Source organism: Tupaia chinensis, unplaced genomic scaffold (genome assembly GCF_000334495.1).
Source record: "Tupaia chinensis unplaced genomic scaffold, TupChi_1.0 Scaffold000030_1, whole genome shotgun sequence".
NCBI lineage: Eukaryota > Metazoa > Chordata > Mammalia > Scandentia > Tupaiidae > Tupaia > Tupaia belangeri.
The window spans coordinates 1,745,952-1,767,648 of NW_006159460.1; the positions used below are offsets into that span (position 1 = coordinate 1,745,952).

The 21,697-nt window shown below is 53.8% G+C and overlaps 1 protein-coding gene across 3 annotated transcripts; it reads left to right on the top strand.

The window, feature by feature from the left end:
- The first annotated feature begins 2,547 nt into the window (after window positions 1-2,547).
- ACKR3 (atypical chemokine receptor 3) lies at window positions 2,548-20,207 on the top strand. Of its 3 annotated transcripts, none has more exons than XM_006140339.3 (2): window positions 2,548-2,570; window positions 18,883-20,207. In XM_006140339.3, the coding sequence occupies exon 2, from the start codon at window positions 18,909-18,911 to the stop codon at window positions 19,995-19,997; it is 1,089 nt and encodes a 362-aa protein (XP_006140401.1). In that variant the 5' UTR covers window positions 2,548-2,570; window positions 18,883-18,908; the 3' UTR covers window positions 19,998-20,207. The 3 variants fall into 3 exon arrangements, with proteins under 3 accessions (XP_006140401.1, XP_006140400.1, XP_014442923.1); XM_006140338.3 differs by lacking the exon at window positions 2,548-2,570 and adding an exon at window positions 9,475-9,615; XM_014587437.2 differs by lacking the exon at window positions 2,548-2,570 and adding an exon at window positions 11,051-11,148.
- The last annotated feature ends 1,490 nt before the right edge of the window (window positions 20,208-21,697 follow it).

Here is a 21,697-nt window from a genome sequence, read left to right on the forward strand (position 1 = left end):
AAGGCTTCAAAATTGGCTGAAAGAGGGCCAGCAGGTGCTGTGGAGGTGAAGGTGCTGGATTCTACACGGCTGCCCATGCAGCTGGAGTCCTGGACCTGGTCACTTGGAAATCATGTTGGGCACATGTCATGTATGCCCAACATCCTGAGAGGAGACTGGAGAAGAGTCTGTGGTGTGGCCTTCCTCCATGGGGTGACTTCTCACTTGCCCCGAGTGCACCTGTTTTATAGCAAAATGTAAAAAAACCAAAACAACAAAAACATTAATGGTGTAGATATAAAGCTAAATGTCCTTATCACAATAAAATTAAAATGTTAAAGGTAGAGAAGGTTAGAAAAGAAAGCAATAACAATTGTTTCAAGTCTCCCAATCTACAAGCATGTCCATTTATTTTGATCTTTAATTTCTCCCAGGGGCATTTTGTTTTGTTTAGAATAGAAGTCTTTCGTGCCTTATGTATTTGATGTGTTTCAATGCCATAGTGAAGGAACTTGTTTTAAAACAGAATTATTTAATTCCATTCGTTATTATTATGATTCAGTTTGATCAGACAGAGACAGAGACAGAGAGAGAAAGAGCAAGGGAAAGTGAGAAAGCAAGCTGCCAGGTCCAGGACTCGAACTGTGGCCAGCCATGTGGGAATCCAGCCCTTTAACCACCACAGGACCTGCCTGTCCCAGCTACTGTGAAGGAATTTTAAAAAGATATTTCTAATTGTGGCTGATACCTAAAATACAACTGACTTATGTACACTTTGTATTCCGCGGCCTTTCTAAATTCACTTATTTGTTCTCGACGTGTTGTAGATCTGTCAGGACTCTCCATGTGAACAATCCTGCCAACTGCTAATAAAAGTGGCTTTACATCTCTCCCTTGTCTCCGTTTTCGTCCTTACTGTGCAAGGCAGGCTCTCCAGTACAATGGTGCGAGGAAGTGGTGAAAATGGATATCCTTGCTTTGTTCTCAATTTTAGAAGTGTTCAATTTCTTGCTATTATGTGTGATGTTAGCTATAAATATTCATACATGGCCTCTATCAAATAGAGGAAATAAACCTAGTCAAAAATTATGGAAGTTAAATAAATTTTGAATTTTGTCAAATGCATTATTTTAATAATTTAGTGAATTACATTGATTTTCAAATGCTAATGCAATCTTGCATTTCAGGGATATGTCCCACTTAGTCACAATATATTGTATATATTGTTGAATTTGCTTTGCCTTTTTTTTTTTCATTGCCAAAGGGTGTATGCAGTCATGAAATAGGGCTCCGGGGAAAGCACTCCCTATGCCACGATCCTTTTCCCTCCATTTGCCCACCCTGTCAGAGTTTTGGGCACATACGTACATGTGCTCAGCATGTTTTTTGAGCTTCTGGAGTAGCATTTGAACTGCGGTCAGCCATGTGGAATTGGCTTCTGATGCACGGTTCTTAATCACTGTGCTATGGGGCTAGCCAATGAGTTCTTTGTGTGTGTGTGTGTTTTTTTTTTTTTTTTAAGGTTTTGCCATACAGTGCATATGCACCTTAGAGATAAGAGGGAAAGTGAGAAATCACCCCATAGGGGGGATGGTCATGAAGCAATCCTCCTCTTCCATTCTCCTCTTGAGATTTTGGGCATGTAGGCACATGAACCTGGCATCATTTTCAAGCCACTGGTCCAGGACTCTAACCCTGGTCAGCCACAAAGTGATTCAGCGCCTAACGCATCATGCCACCCTCTGGACCCTGACTTACTTTTATTTCCTAGAAAGACTTTTATGCTTATGTTCATGAAGGATATTGGTCTAGAACATTCTTTTCTGGAAATAGGTTATTTTCAGTTTGAGACCCTTATACATGGTCCTGCTGTAAAGACTTCTGAACATCTCTTTTGGTGTAATACTAGACCGCACCTTGCAGTGAAATTTCTAGGTCACAGAGGCCGTTTGCGCTCAGCTCTGTAACTACTGCCCTGGTGCTCGCGCCAGTTTACAACCTCGCCCTCAGGAGACACAGTGCTGCTCAACGTGTGGGCTCAGCAGTCCGCGACGAGGTCAGTCCAGAAACTGCGGCTAAACGTTTAGAAACTTTCACAGAAACGCGATGTTGCTGGGCCACGCAAATGCACGATCAGCAAGCTCCGCCTGGAGCGCGGTGCGTGGGCCGGGCCTGGAGACCTACGTGAGCGCGGTGCGTGGCTGCGGCCTGGTGACGTATGTGAATGCGGTCCGTGGGCGCGGCCTGGTACCGTAGGTAAGCGCGGTGCGTGGGCGCGGCCTGGTGACGTACGTGAGCGCGGTGCGTGGGCCGGGACTGGAGACGTTCGTGAGCGCGGTGCGTGAGTCGGGCCTAGAGACCTACGTGAGTGCGATGCGTGGGCCGGGCCTCGAGACGTACGTGAGCGCGGTGCGTGGGCTGGGCCTCGAGATGTACGTGAGCGCGGTGTGTGGGCGCGTCCTGGTGACGTACGTGAGCGCGGTGCGTGGGCCGGGCCTGGAGACGTAGGTGAGCGCGGTGCGCGGGCCGGGCCTGCTGACACGTAGGTGAGCGCTGTGCGCGGGCCGTGCCTGGAGACGTCGGTGAGCACGGTACGCGGGCCGGGCCTGGTGACTGAGCGCGGTGCGTGGGCTCAGCCTGTAGAAGTACACGTGTGGCCCTGGCTTGTCCTGATGCCATCCACGAGAGTGGGGGGGGGCTCTTTGTGGTGACGTACATGAACAGTGTGCGGGCTTGTCCTGGTGACATACACGTGTTGGGGCTGCAGGCTCTGGTGACATACATAGGTGAGGTGGCGTGTTGTCCTGAAGAAGTACACGTGGGTGGCCCCCACTTGAGTGATGCATGCTCCTCCTGGTGTCCTGCATGTGCGCAGCATGCGGGCCCCTTCTTTCGTGCACGTGTGTGGGCAATGGCTCTCCTGGAGGTGCTCATGTGTGCGATGAGTAGGTTCGTCGTGGAAGATGTGCAGACCCTGCAGATGGGGCACTTGCACAGAGTGGCGCAGGGAGACCAGGTTTTGGTCTCCAGTGGGTTGGAAATTCAAAAATAAAAATGAAAGCGGGCCCTTCATGGTACACGTTGTGAATGACCACGGGGAGGTTCTGGCTCCCATCCTGGCAGTCAGCAGTTTTCATGTCAGCCCCTGGTGGGCACACAGCTTGGCAGCATTGTGATGCTACCCACAGCCCTCCAGGACGGCAGCGCCACACCTTGTGTTTCTGCACACCAGACTCCCAGCGTGTGAGTGCTTGCCAAGACGTGCCCAGATTTCAGGTGTGCATTGTAAGTTTTCCTAAGATACTTAACCTGGGTCCTATTAAAGGGTCCTCGTGCCATGATCCTCCCCCAGCCTCAAGCAGCCCCGGGTCATAGGCAGTGTGTCAGGAGGTCTCTGTGTCCTGGATTCTAGATGTGGATTAGAATCCTCCTGAGACAGCCTTGCAGAGGTACATTTTTTCCTACTGTGTCACCATCTTTCAAAGTGCATTGCTTACATGCAGATGTCACCAGGATGAGCCTGGGGACTACACTGTGTCCCTGTCTGGCCCTTCCTTAACTGCTCTCCCTTCTGTTACCATGATGCAGAAGGTGGGCAGAGTAAGGAGAGGGTAACACATGATTGGGACGGGTACTCCCGAGTTAGCTCACCCAGAATTTACGGGCACCCAGCACAGACCAGGCCCACGATGATGGCGGGCTTGCCTTTGGAGAAATCCGCCCTGGCAGGGAGCAGGCAGATAGGAGCTGAAATTGCTGGACAATGATAGTGCTTTGCCGAAACAGGATAATGATGGGGTGGGCATGGACCGGCTAGCGTAGCTCAGGAAGGCTTTTCCAAAAGTATTTTTAAGCCTGCCTGAATGAGGAGGAAGTAGCTTAGAAATCACAGAGGGGGAGTCCACGAGGAGAATGTCAGGGGCAAAGACCTGTCTCAGGACAACTGGTCTGAGTGTTAATCAGTGTGCTCCGCTTAGTCAGAGCTGATATGCAGATCCACAGCCGGCGCAGAGGACTCTGGGAGTGCTGCTCCCTGATGGTCTGTGCCCTGCCACCTCTCAGGGTTTTGCTACCCAGCATTGTGACTGGAGCCGCCCTTTGAGAGGCTGACCCCAGGGTAACGGGGTGGCTTTGCCCAGGAGGTTGAGATCAGGAAGCATCTGCAGGGCTGCCTTCCCCCACCTGCCACCCAGCAGTCTTATCGGGTGGCTGAAGTCTGTCGGAGTGTGGGAGTGTGAAACCCTGCACCCTGGCCTGGAGTTGGTGTGAGTTTGAGGTGTCACTCAGGATGCTGAGAGCCCGGGGTCAGCTGCAGCCGAGACTTAGCCTCAGAGCCAACCCTTGCTGGGCTCTTTCTCCTCCCTTACCGTAGAGCCTGCTTTCCGGGAGTGGTTGAGGTTTTCAGCTGCTTTTCTGTTTCCTTTGAAGAGTGCTTTTCTGCAGTAGCTGATGAGAGTGTTGCTAGGAAGTCAAGCAGACGTGGATGGAGTGCCGCCTCTGTTCGCTCACGGCTCCCTGTGGGCAGGCGACCCACTCTCTCTGGGTCTTTAGTTTCCTCTGCTACAAACGTGGGTCATACAGTGTCATTCTTAAAGACTTGTGAAAAATAAATGAAGGCGCATAGGCAATGCTTTTAACAGGTGGGCACAAGTGTTTAGGCATAGTCCTGAGACCTTCCGGAACCTCATCACAGAGTCACAAAATGCTGCAAGTCTTGCTTATTTATTTGTTCTCTTCTTTAAAGAATGCTTTGTCATGGGAACCAGCAGTTAACGTAATGGCTATGTCGCTAGACTCCCACGTAGTCAACTGTGGTTCGCGTCCCGACCCGGTGGCTTAAAACTCACACCAGGCACGTGTGCGTGTGTGCCCAAGATCCCGAGAGGAGAATGGAGGAGAAGGGATTGCAGCGTGACCATCCTCCCTGGGGGGTGATTTCTTGCTTTCTGTCTCTATGCCTCTCTCTGTCTGTCTGGCGTGTGCACACGCCCTATAGCGAAAAACCTCTCAAAAAAAAAAAAAGAATTCTTTGTCATTAGAATTTGGCAGGGGACAGAGGTGGCAAGAGGAGAACTAGCTGCCATGGGTACCGTGCGGTGCTGTTAAGGTGCACCCTCTCACCGAATCCCAACAAGCACCGGCAAGAATGTAAGATTCTGTTATAGTGACTTAGGAAAGGGACATAATGCTCAAAGATGACCCGTGGCCTGAAGAGACAGTGTCTGTGCCGAGCCCAGGCTGGGGATTCCCGTCCCCTTGAAGGCAGGGCAGCCCTGTTTTTACTTAGAGCCTTTCTGCTGCTGAAGGAGCTTGGTGTCTCGATTACTCAGGACATAATGTCCAGTCCTCCATTCAGCCACTAGGTACAGAAGCTTTTTCCCAGCGGGCCCAGGAGTGGGTGGTGCCCTGCCCTGAGACCAGAGGGCAGCTGTGCATCACCGGGCCACGTTCTGGTTGCCAGTAACTGCGCTGTCTGCAGATGAAACTGAGACTCTGCCTACCATGCTCTGGCCCTCCCAGATCCCAGCACTCGAACGTGGGGTTTCAGGCAGGACCCTGGGCATGCACATACACACACCCGGCATAACTTACTTTCTTTTCTTTTATTTTTTTGTTCATTTTAGAGTGGTTTTTTTTTTTTTTTTTTTTGCTATAGGGTATATGTGCTTGCTGTAGAGAAAAAGACAAGAGAGACAAAAAGTGAGAAATCACTCCTCAGAGGGGATGGCCACACCACAGTCTCTTCTCCTCCACTCTCGGGATTGGGCATGCAGGTACATGTGACCAGGGTGAGTTTTTTGTCACTGGATACAGGACTTGAACCACAGTTGACTATGTGGGAGTCTAGTGATGTAACCATTATGCCATCTGCTGGTCCCCCTAGCATAATTTTTAAGCTGCCAGGTCCAGGATTCAAACTGTGGTTGGCCATGTGGGAATCCAGCAGCTTAGCTGACATACCAGCAGCTGGCCCTCAAATTCATCCTTTTTATGAGGAACCCATTCCTGCAGTGCTGGTATTCATCCATTCATTGGGGCAGAGCCTCTTCTTTAAAAAAACAGAACAAAACACGTTCGCTGATTTCTTTTAGTGGTTAAATACAAGAAGCCACTCTTAATACTGCATCAGGGATTAAGTTCCCGACAGTTGGGCTTTGGGGACACACGCGGATCCTAGCAAGGAGTAACCACACACACTCCCACTGGAGCCAACCCTTTGCAGCACCTTGCTGACGAGGCAGCTGCTAGGCTGCACGCCGTCGAAGACAGCAGGTGTGGGAGGGTCACCGGCCCTCGTGCTGTCTTTTTTCCTTCCTTTTAAAAGCTTTTGCCAGAGGGTGTGTGTGCTCACTGGAGACAGAGAAACAGAGAGAAAGAAGGCAAGAAAGCATCCCCCTCCCTCCCCAGGAGGCATGATCATGCCACAATCCCTTTTTCATTTCTCCCTTTTTCTGGATTTTTGGGCATTCAAGTATGCGTGCCTGGCATGTTTCTCAAGTCAGGTCTGGGACTCAAGCCATGAGGTTGGCCATGTGGGATCCAGCCACCTTAACCACAAGGACACGGGCTGGCCCTGTGCTGTTTCTTAAAAGCAGAGGACGGGATTCCCACGTAACAGGTGCTCTCTGTGCCCCGCACGGGAAGACGGGGCATGGAGGCAGAGTGCAGCCCAGCCCCACGCGAGCCGCCAGTGCCCCACCATTTACTGTCCTCCATGCCATCTGTGTGGGAGCCCGGTGCTGCTCTCCTGCTTCTTGGTCCTCATTAGCTGTGGAGGGCTCTCACGCCAGGCAAAATTGCATTATGCTTTGTTTCTTGTTAATCTGTTTTATGCCTATTTAATTCTCTGGCCCAGACGAGGCACTAAGGAGATGGAGGTGGAGTTTTTTCTGCCCCTACGTTAAAAATACAATCCTTCCAGAAGTCAGAGAACACTTCAAAACCTTCTAAGAGATTTTTTTTAAAAAAAGGTTTTGCCGTGAGGTGCGTGAGCTTGCTGGAGAGAGGCAAGGAGAGACAGTGAGAGGGAAAGTGAGAAACCACCCTCCTCTTAGGGGAGAGGGCCACACTGCAGTCCCTTCTCCATTCTCATGGGATTTGGGGCATGCACCTGGTATGATTTTCAAGCTGCCGGGTCCAGGACTTGAACTGCACCAACCATGTGGGAGTCCAGTGCCTTAACCAGGCCCCTCAAAGAGACACTTCAACTGCAGAACTAGGGACCTTGTTTTCTTACAGAGCACCGCATGCCTGTTCTCTCATTTTCCTGCTCCCAGGACTGGTTTCTGGGGTGGGGGAGGCCCAAGCTCCTCAGAAGGATCCCTGAGGATCTCCCAGACCTGAGAGCCCAGCTACGCCAGCTGCAAGCCCTGACCAGGGGCGCCTGTGCTTGGTCCACCTGCCTTTCTGGAAGACGCTTGCACCTAGGAATGTGGAACGTGGGGACTGGAGGGAGTTGCTGCAGGGCAGTGACCCGGGGCCTGAATCCTCAGGGCCAGGGGCTGGGCTGGGTACAGACTGCTGGGATGGGCCCACTGGGCTTGTGGGGTACCAGACAGAGTTGGGGGTGGTGGTGCTGAGGGTGGGTGTAGGACTGAGTTGCCCACAGGGGAGGCTGAGTGCCAGGGGTGGGGAGAGCTGGATGTGGAGCCTGAGAGCAGGCCGAGCACTGGGTGGTGCGTGCTGGGGGAGAGGATTGGGTGCTGAGCCTGAGAGCAGGGCTGGGTGTAGGGTGGTGGGTCTGAGAGCAGAGTGGGGCCGTGGTGGGGGCGGACTCCTGGAATTGGGTGTGTGGTTGCTGTGAGGGGATCCGAGAATCCTGGCCCTAAGGGGCAGGATCTCAGTGGCTGGCTCAGGTGAAGTGCCTTGTTTTTTTCCAAAACTGCTCTGCGTCTCGCCCTGTCACGACTGCCGCAGACTGCTCTGGCCCTGGTGGGGAGCATTTTGTTCAGAGCGGACTCAGTCTCGTCCCTGTGCTTTCTCTGAAGCACTGACTTGGAGCCCACAGCAGTGGATGGTCAGGATGGAGCTGCAGGCTCGAGATCTCTGTGCGGGTGGCTCCTTCAGGTCTGACCCAGGACGGGACACAGGGCCGGCACAGTGAGGCAGCTACTGTGGCGAGTCAGGCTCTGGCCCGCTGGCCGTGTGTGCGAGGAAGCACTTGTCACCATCTTGGAGATGTGCCAGGAGGGGAGTTGTGCCCCTTCTGGAAGGACAGTGTGCTGGGGACAGGCTGGGGATGGTGGCCCAGCTGCCCGACGGCCTCAGAAAGCAGGTGTGTTCTGGGCATCCCACCCAGCAGCCGTACTCACCCTGTTCTGTGGTGGGCAGGGCAGGAGAAAAATGTGAAGCTTTTATCTAAACAAAATATTTCTTTTGCAAAGAGCTTTCTCCACACCGAGGCTTTCCAGCCACGTGAGACACTGACCTCCTGATCCCCCAGATTCAGCATTTGGCTCTTTGCCTTTATTTTTACTAGAAGTATAAAAAGAGTCTGAATCTGAATCAGAATGCGAATACAGCTGGTGCTGCCACACGTTCAGCTCTAACTGCTCGTAAAGGATCAGAAGGCAAATCCAGAGCCAGACCGTGGACACAGGGCAGGGGCACTCTGCAAAGGCTGAATCGCAAGTTCGGGTCATTGTCTTCTGGCCGACTTTTCTTAATGGGGTGTTAGAGGTACAACTGCATGGAACGTGTTTTACGTTGAATTCCTTCATGGACAAAACTTCAGCAATATGCTTTTAGGGAGAATGTAAATTTCAGTAATAACAATAACAACAAAGCTTTTGCAATAAACTCCCCTAAGAAAGAGACATTATCGAAAGGTGATTTTTAGACCCCAAATGTGTGTCTGGCACTGGGTAGATACCGCAGAACCTTCCTGATGAGATCTCAAGGACTTCGGACCTCATGTCCTTTGCAAATAAAAGTATTCAAATAAAATCTATTAAAAGGGCTGCTTTCCCCACTTTGGGGCTATACGTCATGGTAGCGATTAATTGCACCTACCAAAACTTTTACTTCCGTGTTGGAGGAATTAACAAAGAAAACCCAGGCTTAATAAATCAACACCGAAGTTCAGAAGTTCAAAGTAATTTGTCTTGGGAACAAAGTCTTCCCCAGAGCTGAGAGGCATTCAGAGGAACTCTTGGTGTTAATGTGATTATTAAAGATATACCTGTGACCAGATAACTGTTTGGTGATTTTGCAAAATCAATAGGATTTCTTTGCAGTTTTTCTTTTGCTGACTTTTTTTTCCCCGTGGGGTCTGGACTTTGTGGCTTCATTAGACTTTGCAAATGAAGGAAGGCTGGGTTTCCCGAGAGTGCGCGTGTGCAGGAAACAACGGACTAGCAGAGGTTTACAAGAGGGTGTGTGTGTGCTGTGCGTGCCTGTGTGATGGGGCAGGCGCGGGGGAGGGAGACACGAGCTTGTTACAAAGCTGCCACCTAGAGGCGCCTTTCTGCAGTGTATATAACGCGCGTCTGCAGCCAGGCTGCTCACAGTTGCTCCAAAGTGCTCAGCTCTAGCGGAGCGAGCACACAGCTCAGCACAGTGCAGCCCTACTCAGCTCGGTACAGTCCAGCCCCAGCCCAGCCCCAGCCGGCCTGCAGGAGCCCAGCCAGCACAGAGGTAAGGACTGGGGACTCAGGCAGCAGACTTGTTTAGAAAGGGCGGCAGCAGGGCTTCTCTTAGGCTCTGCGGTCTTTTGGAGGTCTTTTAAATTGCTGAGATGAGGCTCCAGAGTGGAAGACTGCAGGTCTGGTTTCTGGCAGCCCCGTCTGCAGGTTGCATGCCTGCCTTGCAAAGTGCTTCTGCTGCTCTGGGAGCTTCCCCTCTCACTGTGGAAAGTGGAGGGCAGTTTTCTTAAATCACTCCAGGAAGGCAGTGTGCGTGTGTTGGCGTTCGGCATCCGCGGTCTGTGCTATGGGATGAAGCGCCAGGAAGCAGGGAACTTTGCGAGAACTGGCCGTTCTGCTCACCCAGAGTTGGCAGAGGGATTTGCTCGGCGTGATTCTTTACCTGTTTTGCTTCTGTTGCATCAGTGGGGAAATAGCATCATTCTAGAAAGGTGAACACTTTACTAAGGGGCTTCCTTAAGCAGAGAACTATGCTGAGAATCCTTGTGAATCCAGAATGTATTTGAATTCTGTGCTTTGGGGGATTACCAGATCCTACAAATCCGGAAGCTGTAAATGTGAATGTTGAACACTGTCCTGTCTTGCTATCGCTTGGCTGCATCCTTGATAATCTGAGTATTTATTGTTCTCTGAGACGGTATTAAGTCCCACCTCAGTTGGAAAAAAATAAAATTCACACACATAAAAATCCAGTATTTTGTAACTGAAATATATTTTTTGTGCATTTTGTTAAATTTTGTTAGCATGCAGAATGAGTCAAGGGTGACTGGGAGTAAGCCCTCTGGAGCAGGGTCAGGGGTGGGTGGCTAGCCAAGACTTGCAACTTCCAGAAAGAATGAGAAGTTGTAAAAGTCAGACTGACTGTCTCTCTCCCTTTCTTTCCCTTTCTCCCTCTTTCGATTCATTTGCTCACAACGGGATTAATTAGTTTGTCCAAAGTGGGCAAGAGCCCACTTAACCGTGAGAAGCCCTTTGAAGGTGTTGGGCGCAGGGGGCATCCCCTGAACCCGGGCTGCAAAGTCGTGATGCAGGAACTTTTTCTAAACGCAGATGCCGTGCTGCCTTTGTGTGCCTTTATTTATTCCAGGAAAATGTGGGGCTCAAATAGGCATGCCTAGAAAATAAAGTAGAGGCTGCTGGCTTCCGGCTCTAACTTTCTGTAGACTCTCAGTGGAGGAACTGCCCGTCTTTCTTTCATCGGAGTATGAGTTTTCCCCAGGTGTTAGAGGCTTTCTCTAGAGCAGAGTTGCACATGGGAGCTCCAGCTGGGAAACAGTTTGCTCTTTTTCCCCAGGCTCTGCCATAAACACAAGGGCTGAGCTTAGAGCCACTACCTCCGGGAGGGGGCGGGGCTGCACGGAATGGGGGTGAAAAAGCAAAGGGAAATTGAGGAAGGGCTCCGTGCTGCCGCTGCCTATCAGATTAGCTTTTTAGGAGGACACGATTGCGTTCGGAGTTTTACAAAAGGCCCAGGAAGTACAGCCGAGGTAGCAAGCTTGTGCTTCACTGGGTCAGGACTTAGGAGGTGAGTTTACCCTGTATAACAGCAAGCCCTCAGAGAGTTGCGAAGGTATTATGATTTCTAATCAGGCCCAGAGCAGGGCAAGTGTAGGCTTTCTGGATGAAAAAGAAAAAGAAAGCCACACACACACACACACACACACACACACACACACACAGACAAAAAGCTCTACTTAATCAGGAACAGTGGCTTTTTGTATGATCATTTTGGGCAGAAAGCTCCTGTTTTCGAGTTCACACGAGGGAAGTTGGTTGAAGTTACTCGGACCTGAGGCTGAGGGGCAGTCTCTCTGTAAACCCTCAGAGTAATCGAGGAGAAAGAGAAAGACCTCAAAGATGTTGGAACTTTAGATTTTTCTCAGTGATTTTGTGGAACGTGAATGGAATTTAGGGCCAGAAGGCATCTGTCCGTTTGAACCAGCCACTGAGGCCCTTAGTTTTAGTCTCAGGAACAAGAACAGCACTAGCATGCCTTCCAGCCGCGTTGCACGTGTGTGGTACAATTTAGAGAAACTAAAAGGAGTGTCCTGCCAAGAGTTTTTAAATCCTGAAAAGAAAAGGTATTGCTCCAGGACACATTTCTGTTAACATAAAAGCAAGGGAGCAAGGGGAAAAGATCAGGACGGGGTGAGGGTGTGTCTGACGTTCCACGCCGGCTTTCTGCAGCAGTACTGGAGGCGTCCTTTCGCGGAGGCTGCTCAAGAGCTGGGGTAACGTGTACTGGAGGCGTCCTTTCGCGGAGGCTGCTCGAGAGCTGGGGTAAGGAGGTTGCTGTGCCCAGGTATTGCATACTTTTACGGGGGCAGCTTTGCAGAGCCATGGGTAGGTTTGGGAGCAGACGGTTTTGTTCTGGTGCTCGAGGGTAGGAGGGGGTGAGACTATCTCGGGTGGCCTAGACCACTGTTGGCTGAGGGACAAGATAAAGGGGCCGTGGACAGCCTGGGGGCCTTCACATTTGGAAGCTGGGCCACCCTGATAGCTGGCCTCCTGTGCCCTCTCTACTGTAACAGCCACTTTGTGACGTCTTCCCTTGCTTTAGATGAAGAGCCTAAGGTTGGGCTCCCTTCTCCTGGGACCCCCACTGTGGCTGCGAGCGGTTGGTGAGGAGCTCTCCTGGCCTGGCCGGCTCCCCGCTGCCCCACCCGGATCCTGAGCTGAGTGGGAATGAGGGCTCTGATTACACTCGGCCAAGCAGACGGCGGCCTTTGTGCTGCAGAGACCTCTGGGTCTGCCCTGGGTGCAGCTTCCCTTTCCAGTCAGGTCAGGCGGCCGAGCACAATAGGCCAGCTCCGGTTTCTGGACGTGGGATTTGTTTTGTGCCCTAAATACTTAAAGTGGACAGCACTGTCCCACGTGTAAACGAGAGAGTTACGGACTCTGGGAATAGGTGGCCTTGATCCGAGTCAGGGTATGAGTTTCTCTCTGTTTCTGTTTGAATTCTCAATCCATAGCAGTTCTTCACTTGCACAGAAATGAGGTCACGGGGGTCACAGCGTGTGAACATGTGGTGGGGACTGCGTTGCTTTCTGTTTGCCAGCACTGGGTCCAGGGAGGAGCTGACAGCACCCCTTCCTGCTGTTGGTCCCAGCAGATGGCCACAGAGAGCAGCCTGGGCTGCACTTTCCTGGCCTTCTCTCCCGGGTTGGTTGGCTAGTTTTCCTGTAGACATAATGCAGGTTTGGTTAGAAAAATAAGAAGGCTCTCAGCGATGCTTCTTCAGAAGAAACGTGGACTCTGCCCATCCGAGCCGCACTGGGGCACGGCGTAGTCTGGGCCAGGCGGGGCAGAGCGTGAGTTTCAGAAGCATGACCGTCACTGTGAGTCTCTGCAGGAGCTGGAGGCTGAAGAAGACTCTGTTGGAACGTGGTCTCTTCAGCATTGGGGCCCCGTTTCCAGCTACGAACAGTGAGAGTGGCTGGCCAGGGCATCTGCTCTTGTCTAGGGACAGCATTGAGTTCTTCCATGAAATGTCATCTGAGGATGCAGTCACAGATGCAGAGAGCCCCAGAGGAGGCCCCCTGGAGGCAGCGTTCCAAGGACCCAGTGGGCCCCTGGTTTCCAAGCCCAGGGCCCCAGTCCTGGTGCATAGTATCTTAGCGGGCTACCCTGAGGTAGCCATGCCTTCCTCGCCTTCCTCCTCCAGATGTCTGCTGCAGCCCGGTCCTGAGGACGCGGTGCCCCACTGCAGCTTCCTATGCTGTCACTCATTCTCGAGGCATCTTCTGCCCCGAAGCACGGCCTTGCTCAGGACAAGCCCAGGCCTGACTTCGCCTCCCACCCTCAGGGTCTGGCCTCCATCTCTCCTTTATGGGGAGTCTTGGCCTCTGCTGGACTTGGCAGCCCACCTTCACGGCAGTGTCCTGGAACACCCTGCAGCACCCCATCCTTCTCCTTGAAGGACTCTCATAAGCCCTGGAATGGGAACCTCTCCATCTTTCTGTTTAAGGCGCTCCCCCTACCTCACTCAGTCTCAGAGGGTGATGGGCCTTCGTGCCCTCCTGACCTCAATTTGACAGGGAGATCTTGGGGGTGGGGTGCTGCAAAAGTTTCTGGTTTGTTGTGCCCACGTCTCCGCAGTGCTTCCTGGAAGAAGAAGTCACCACAGACATCAGCCCGGGTGCTGGCTTCAGATTACTGGTCTCAGCGGAGCTCAGCCAACTTAGTTTGCGGGACTAGCGCTTCACACCAGGTGACTGCTCACTGTGGTTCTCCGACAGTGACAAAGGCCCGGTGGGGTTGCCAGACAAGTCAGGATGAGGTGGAGAGGGACAGAAGTACAGCTGGAGATTCCAGAGCGAGGTGCTCGCCTGGCATGGGTGAGGGGACCCCTGTGCCGAAGGCAGCCGGGCCCACACTTGCCACTTTGACCGCAGGCCCGGCTGTACCCGTGGAGGCTCTGAACTTGCCGACTTCTAATTTGGCTTCCCACCCACTCTCTGGGAAGCATCAACTGAAGGCCTCGGGCTGCCTGCTGCCTGCTACAGCTCCAACGTTGCAAGGATGCTGGGTGATGAGTAACCCTCAGGAACGCGAGGCATGTTTCCCAGAGAGGGAGATGAGGACAGCGAGTAGCTCCTGCCCTGCGGGGTCTGAGTGCTGGACGGTCACCTGTGCAGACTGCGACCTGGTGGGAAGGGCCTGCCACACACTGGCCACTGGAAGAGTCCCCTCCTGTCACAGCAGACATTATGCTGTCTGGGTGCTGGGGTGGGACAAGGTGGCTGAAACAGTGGCCCCCACGAAGAGGATGCATCTCCTGGACAGAAGTGTGTGAACGTGCAGGCGTGGAGGTGGGACTCTTTAATTCCGAACCCCCACTTCCATGCACATGCCTCACACTTGGGCTTCTGACATGGGTCTTCTTCCCCAGCCTGCCCTGGCACGAGCGGGGCCCCAGGGAGGCAGGCAGTGGGCAGGGCCGACCAACACCCCGCATCGTCTCACGCTCTGGCCCGAAGCCGACGGGAGGGACTCACTGCTTGATTGCGGCAGAGACCAACTGGTCTCAGCGGGGAAGCCTCCTTCAGGTCTGGCGCCTGCCAGCCATGCCCACCTCCTGGCACACACAGACCCACCACAGTGGCCCTGCCACCTTCAGCGTGCGTGTGGGTCTGGGCCAGCCCGTCCAGGTGCGAGTGGAATGCAGTCTGTTCTGTGTCCTGAGTGATGAGGTCATCCTGGTTCAAGCTGGAGGGGACCTGAATTCCTGTACAGGGTATTTTAGGAGTTTCATGAAAGCCCATCCCTTTTCCCTCCTGCCCCCACCCTCAGATTTTGCCAGGAGCTGTCGCTGGGCCTTGGGTGGACTTTGACAGTCTGCCTGGTCACGCAGGCTTCGTTCCTAGCAGGGCCCAGTGAGGTCTGTGCAGGTGGGCAGGAAGGCTTTCGCTGCAGTGGTGGACACACCGCGGGTGCGGGCGGTGTGGGCGGGAAGGCTTTTGCTGCAGTGGTGGACACACCACGGGTGTGGGTGGTGTGGGCGGGAAGGCTTTCGCTGCAGTGGTGGACATACCACGGATGCGGGCAGTGTGGGTGGGAAGACTTTTGCCGCAGTGGTGGACGCACTGCGGGTGTGGGCGGTGTGGGCGGGAAGGCTTTTGCCGCAGTAGTGGACTCACCGCGGGTGTGGACAGGAAGGCTTTCGCCGCAGTGGTGGACGCACCGCGGGTGTGGGCAGGAAGGCTTTCGCCGCAGTGGTGGACGCACTGCGGGTGTGGGCGGTGACGGGCCCAGCTCCTGCCACCCTGGGCGCCCTGCCCTGAGTCTCCAGTGGCCGGAGCAGGTCCGCAGGGCCCCAGCTTCGACGTGGCATTTCATGTGGTAGCTTCCTGTTTTGAATAAGGAGTTGTCTTGGTGACGCGATGGGCCTGATCCGTAACAACATCGACGTGAGGAAGGCCCGCAGTGTTCGCGTGTTCGCCCTTTGCTCTCCGGCCCACGTTCGTTCTCACTGAGCGGAGATTTGATGCTGCACTGCCCCTTCACTGCCCTTGCTTCTGCTTCCCCTCCTGCACTGAAAGCTGCGGCCTCCTGTGCTGGGAGCGGGGAGGCCGTTCGTCCCCGGGGGCTGTGGTCCAGGCGCAGGCTCTGACTTGTCTCCGGTGAGTCCAGGCCTGTGCTGCCCTGCTCCGTGGGTGGTCGCTGGTTTATGAACAGTGATAGGCAACCAACGAGCAGTGATTGAGGAGGGTCAGTAGGACTCCCAAGGCGCCCCCCCAGCCCCTGCTCCTCCTCCAGCTCCTGCTGGAGTCCAGAGTGTCCCGGAGAGGGGAGGCCGTCTGTCTGGGGGATGCGTGCTAATTTTGGAAACCCTGTTTTTGACTCAGAGGGCCAGTGGTCACTGAACCAGATTTTCCTTGCCCCGAGAGCAGGCACAGGAGCCAAAGGGTCAGAGGTCCCCTAGCCCTTTCTACCCCCACTCCACCACTCTGGGCTCTGAGAATTCCACAGGCTAGCAGCCACAAAGGTATGTGTGTCAGTCTGTGTGGACAAAGTGGAGGGGCCGAGGAGGACGTCTCAGGGACGCGAGCGGTGGTGCCTAGCCACGTCGTGATCCTGCCCCTGCATGGTCGTCTGCCCGGACGGAACTAGGGCCTGGCTGGGGGACTGTCTCCATGGGGTGGAGAGAGATGGGGCGGGGCCTGGATCCAAGCTCCAGCTAACAAACGGTCACTCTCTTTTATGGGCCTGGGGACGGTTCAGACCCCAGGACCTGTGGCCGTCTCTGCCGAGGCGAGGGCTGTGGGGATGGGATGGAGCAGAGCTGCTGTCTGGGTCCTGCTAGCGTCCCCACTGCTGCCGGCCATGGGGCTGGGCTCTCAGCACCTCTGCTCTCCAGGACTCGTGGGCTGACTCTGCAAAGACTCGTGGGGTGACTCTGCAAACGTGTTTCTTCGCCGCGAAATTGGGGAAAAAGAAAGCAAGAGAAAGCAAAGGTCAGCTGCACTGGAGCCACACAGGCAAACAGAGCCAGCACCCTTGCCTTTGCCTCCTGGGACCCCGCCACAGGTCCAGCCCAGGCTGCGCTGCCGAGGGAGGTGGCAGTCGTAGCTTCCAGCATGGCCTGGGCTGGCTGGCTGCTGGAGGGCAGCGAGCAGGTCCACAGGGCCCCAGCTTCGACAAGGGTCCTCAGCAGCCCTTCTGGGACTATGTCCTTTTGTGGTCCTTAGAGCTGCGACCTGGACATGGCATGCCAGTCCCCTAATCGGGTTTATTCTTGCTGCTTGCTTGTGCTGTTCTGTCCTGTACAAGTTGGGGGTCACAGGGTTTGGGGTGGTCCTTACGATGGCCAGGCTTGCTGCCTGGCTGCCGGCTCCCACAGAAGAGGCTTTCACAGAGGGGACACGGCTGTCTGGGAGGCCCAGATTTCTTCCAGCAGAGGACACTGACGCCTGGTTAGGTCACTGGGAGGGGAACCCGTGGCCGTGTCTGTCCCATGGAGGGGGCTGCCCAGGGGCCACCGATGGTCCGTTAACTGGGATTTAGGATCTAGGCACCTGCTGTAAGTTTCAGGGCTGCAGAGACCATCCTGAGAGGCAGCAGGATTTTTTTCAGGGGTTCATTTCATGTCCTGGACGACAAACCACTCAAATGACCTGGTCTGTGAGCCCCTTCCTTGGGGCTGTCTACTGCTTAGCCAGTGAGAGCCCGTCTCCCACGCAGGAAAGAATGAAGAGAGGTGATGCTTTTTGCTGAAGGAGAAAAACGGTGCCTCCGGTTGAGCCCCGTGTTCTCGTCCCAGCTGGGATGGGGCTGGAGCTGGGAGGTTTCCTGGAGCAGGTGCCGGTGCTCTAGATTCTGAACGAGGCCTTCATTCTTCAAGTAGCCGAGACAGGTGCTGCTGTCCTGGGGGAGCAGGCAGTTTAACTAGCCCCACATTAAACTAGCTAGTAGAGAGCCAGAGTTCCAGCTCGGGGTGTCTGCCCCTGGGCCTGGTGCTCTCCAAGCTGGCCCTTCTTGTGCCATTAGCACGGCCACATGGACTCTGGCCCACCGACCTGCCCCAGATCCTCCAGGAAGTTCTCGTTTGTAACCAGCCTGGGGTCCACTTTAGATGCCCTTGGCAAATCGGCCAGGCCCTGGGCCAGCCCTTCCCCGAAGGGAGGGAAGGTGCGCGCCTCAGTGGGCTCACTACCACAGCACGGTCCTGGGTGACTTTTTTTTCATTTTATGCCTTACCCCCAAATCATGCAATGGGGTCCAGGCGGGGTTAACTGCTGACCCAGGGTGTGGCCTGGGGGGGAGGGGTGGGTTTCAGGACCCTTAAGGGGACTGATAGCTGCAGAGGCCAGCCCAGGCAGACCTGGCTGGGATATCTGCAAGGAAGTGGTTCTTAGTGACGGTGGGACCTCGAGACTGGATTCTCGCTGGATGCGAAAGGGTGCCAGCCATTGTGTGGCTGCGTCAGGTCAGCTGGGGAAACAGTGGGGAAGGTCGTCAGCGCTCCAGAAATGCAGCAGGTGGGGGTCGTTACGCTCATGTTTTGGCACCAGTTGTTCTTGAAGCAGTTGAACAAATAAAGGGATGGGCAACTAGGCTTTGGCCCAGAGTCGAGACAGCTGGTGGGTTGCCCTGAGTTGAAGATCACAGGGCAAAGCTGGAGCCCACAGGTTTGGGCGGCGGTCAGGCTATGAGGCATCCCACGTGCCACCCCCATTGCATTTGGTGTGGGCTTTCTGAATGCAGACTGCGAGGCCAGGACCCAGGTTTGCAGATTTTACTGCAAGGGGAAAAGTGCTGAGTCACATTTGAAATGCAAATTTGGAAGAGGACTTGAAATGCTTTCATTAAGATACCAAAGCAGGACTCTTGTAATACAACAGTGCCAGGAAGGATCAACCCTGTCGTTCTTGGGAGACGTCAATAAAATGGCCCCACTGTCTCCTGAGACGAGCAGGCATCGGGCCAGGCTCAGCTGCCTGACGTTTCTCTGGCCCCTGTGCTGTGTTGATTTCACACCCCAGGCTCAACCAGGCTGACACGTCTGGAGAACACAGCCATGAAAAGGCAGAGAAGCAAGCAGTGATACTCGTTGAGCACCACGTGGCTTTAGATGCTGGGTGTGCTGTTTGGTGGAGTTCTGCTGTGGCTCTCGTCTTCCGTCTCTGCAAGGAAGCTACAGAGCTAAAGCGAAACAGCTGAGCCTATCAGGGCGCAGAAAGCGTTTTGGGTGAAATTGAGTTTCCCTTTACCCTGATGAAGTGATTTTTCTCTTCTTCCTTGCTTGGTTTTCCTCCAGGTTGTTGAATTGCTCTCCTCAAAACCATGGATTTGCATCTCTTCGACTACTCGGAACCAGGGAACTTCTCGGACATCACCTGGCCTTGCAACAGCAGCGACTGCATCGCCGTGGACACGGTGCTGTGCCCCGGCATGCCCAACAAGAGCGCCCTGCTCTACACGCTCTCCTTTGTCTACATTTTCATCTTCGTGGTCGGCATGATCGCCAACTCTGTGGTGGTCTGGGTGAACATCCAGGCTAAGACCACAGGCTACGACACGCACTGCTACATCCTGAACCTGGCCATCGCGGACCTGTGGGTGGTGCTCACCATCCCCGTCTGGGTGGTCAGCCTGGTGCAGCATAACCAGTGGCCCATGGGCGAGCTCACGTGCAAAGTCACGCACCTCATCTTCTCCATCAACCTCTTTGGCAGCATCTTCTTCCTCACCTGCATGAGCGTGGACCGCTACCTGTCCGTCACCTACTTCAGCAGCACCTCGGGCAGTAGGAGGAAGACCGTGCGCCGTGCCGTCTGCGTCCTGGTGTGGCTGCTGGCCTTTTGCGTGTCCCTGCCCGACACCTACTACCTGAAGACGGTCACGTCAGCCTCCAACAACGAGACCTACTGCCGCTCCTTCTACCCCGAGCACAGCATTAAGGAGTGGCTGATTGGCATGGAGCTGGTCTCCGTCATCCTGGGCTTCGCCGTCCCCTTCTCCATCATCGCCGTCTTCTACTTTCTGCTCGCCAGAGCCATCTCGGCGTCCGGCGACCAAGAGAAGCACAGCAGTCGGAAGATCATCTTCTCCTACGTGGTGGTCTTCCTGGTCTGCTGGCTGCCCTACCACGCTGTGGTGCTCCTGGACATCTTCTCCATCCTGCACTACCTCCCCTTCACCTGCCAGCTGGAGAACGCCCTCTTCACGGCCCTGCACGTCACGCAGTGCCTGTCCCTGGTGCACTGCTGCGTCAACCCCGTGCTCTACAGCTTCATCAACCGCAACTACCGCTACGAGCTCATGAAGGCCTTCATCTTTAAGTACTCGGCCAAGACGGGGCTCACCAAGCTCATCGACGCCTCCAGAGTGTCTGAAATGGAGTACTCGGCTCTGGAGCAGCATGCCAAGTGAGCCGCCTGCGGGGGCTCTGGGACGTGGGCGCTTGTTTGAAGCAAGCCTCTGGCTGGTGGCTTTCCAGAGCAGAGTGAAGTAGCTCCAGTCTTGTTGCTGGAGTAGCGTGGAGAAGGGAGTGGGGTCATTGCACGTTCTCTCTCCTCTCTCCCCCTCCCCTCTCTCTTTCCTCCTCTCCCCCTCTACCCTCTCTCTCTCCCTCTCTTCCCCTCTCCCCCTCTCTCCCTCTGTTTCCTCTCTCTCCCTCTCCCCCATCTCTCTCTGTCTCCCCCCCTTCCCCCCTCTGATGCACTGCTGCTTGGCTGTGTGCTCTGGCAGTTTGGCAATGGGCAGTTGTCGTGCAGCCAGTGCTGTGTGTCAGAGCCAGCTTCAGGACAGGCTCTCCCAGGCTTCTGTAAAATAGAGGACTTTCTGTATTGCCTGACTCATTTTTTATATGGTGACTTGTATTTAAATGTTGAGACTTTATTTTCTCACTTTTGGTGTACCTTATAAATGTATTTGAAAGGTAAATATATTTTAAATATCGTACGGGAGGTATCATGCTGACATATATTGAGTGTTGTAGTTTTAAGTTTAGTTTGACTTCAGTTTTGACTAAGGGTGACGCCGTTAGCTGTTTTGAAATGTTATATATATAAATCTATATAAATCTATAAATATATGCCAGCCTCGCTGACATGTTTTATTTACCATAGTTTTATACCTGGGTGGTGTTTACACCAGCGCAGGCCACGGGACGAACACTGCTCTGTAGCACAGTTTGTGACATTGACAGGATTGTGAAGTCACATTTGAACATAAACAAAACTGTTCTAGGTTGCAAATCTGTGCACAAAATGGACAGAGAAGTCTTTCAATTTGTAAGTTATTTTTTTTAATAAAGATTTTTGTTTCCTAAAAATGCACCTGGGCCTCAGTCTTACCTGTTTGCCATGCAGGCAGTGTGTGTGGTGACAGTGCACAGACTTGCGGCTTGAAAAGACACACTGGCAAGAGTGCATTTGTGCCCAAAATCCCAGAAGGAGGGAGACATGGAGGAAAAGGGGTGGTGGTGTAACCACTCATGGGGGTACTTTATTGCTTTCTCTCTGTCTCTGCTTCTCTGTCTCTGATGAACACTTACACCCTCTGATAAATGCACACATACATGCAAGAATACACCAGTCAGTAAGTACTCTCAGTTCTTGCAATGAGTGAATTTTCTTCCCATGTATCACCAAGTAAACCAACATGGTCACTAGTCGTTTGAAAGCACAGAGTGTTTGGTCCCTGCTGTGTCCTCATCAGCTCTGCATGGAGCTGCAGGAACTGTGGGGACTTCGGCAGAACAGGCTGGGCACCTGGGCAGGGGTCAGGGAAGGTTGTGCTCCTGTGCAGCTCTTACCTCCCCTGAGCTCTCTCCTGATGGGCTGTCTGCCAGCCGCTCAGAGCCCTGTTTGCAACCCAAGGCCTACAGGACTCAGCCTGATGGCCTGGGGGCTGGTCCCGTGTAGGAAATCCCCAAGCCATGTCAGCTCTCCCCCCACACAGAGTGACAGCCCAGCAGTCCCAGGGCCCACAGATCAAGCCTGCACAGGAGGGCTGCTTTTTGCAGAGCTTCATGGCCTAGAGTTCAGACGCCAGGGTTATAAGATACTTTAAGGACCTACTTGATACATGTATGTGTCTAGGTGCATGTACCCTGGCCTGGTCCTGGT

What these genes read in the sequence shown, in the direction of transcription:
- ACKR3 (XM_006140339.3), top strand. Translation starts at nt 18,909, where the DNA reads ATGGATTTGCATCTCTTCGACTACTCGGAACCAGGGAACTTCTCGGAC.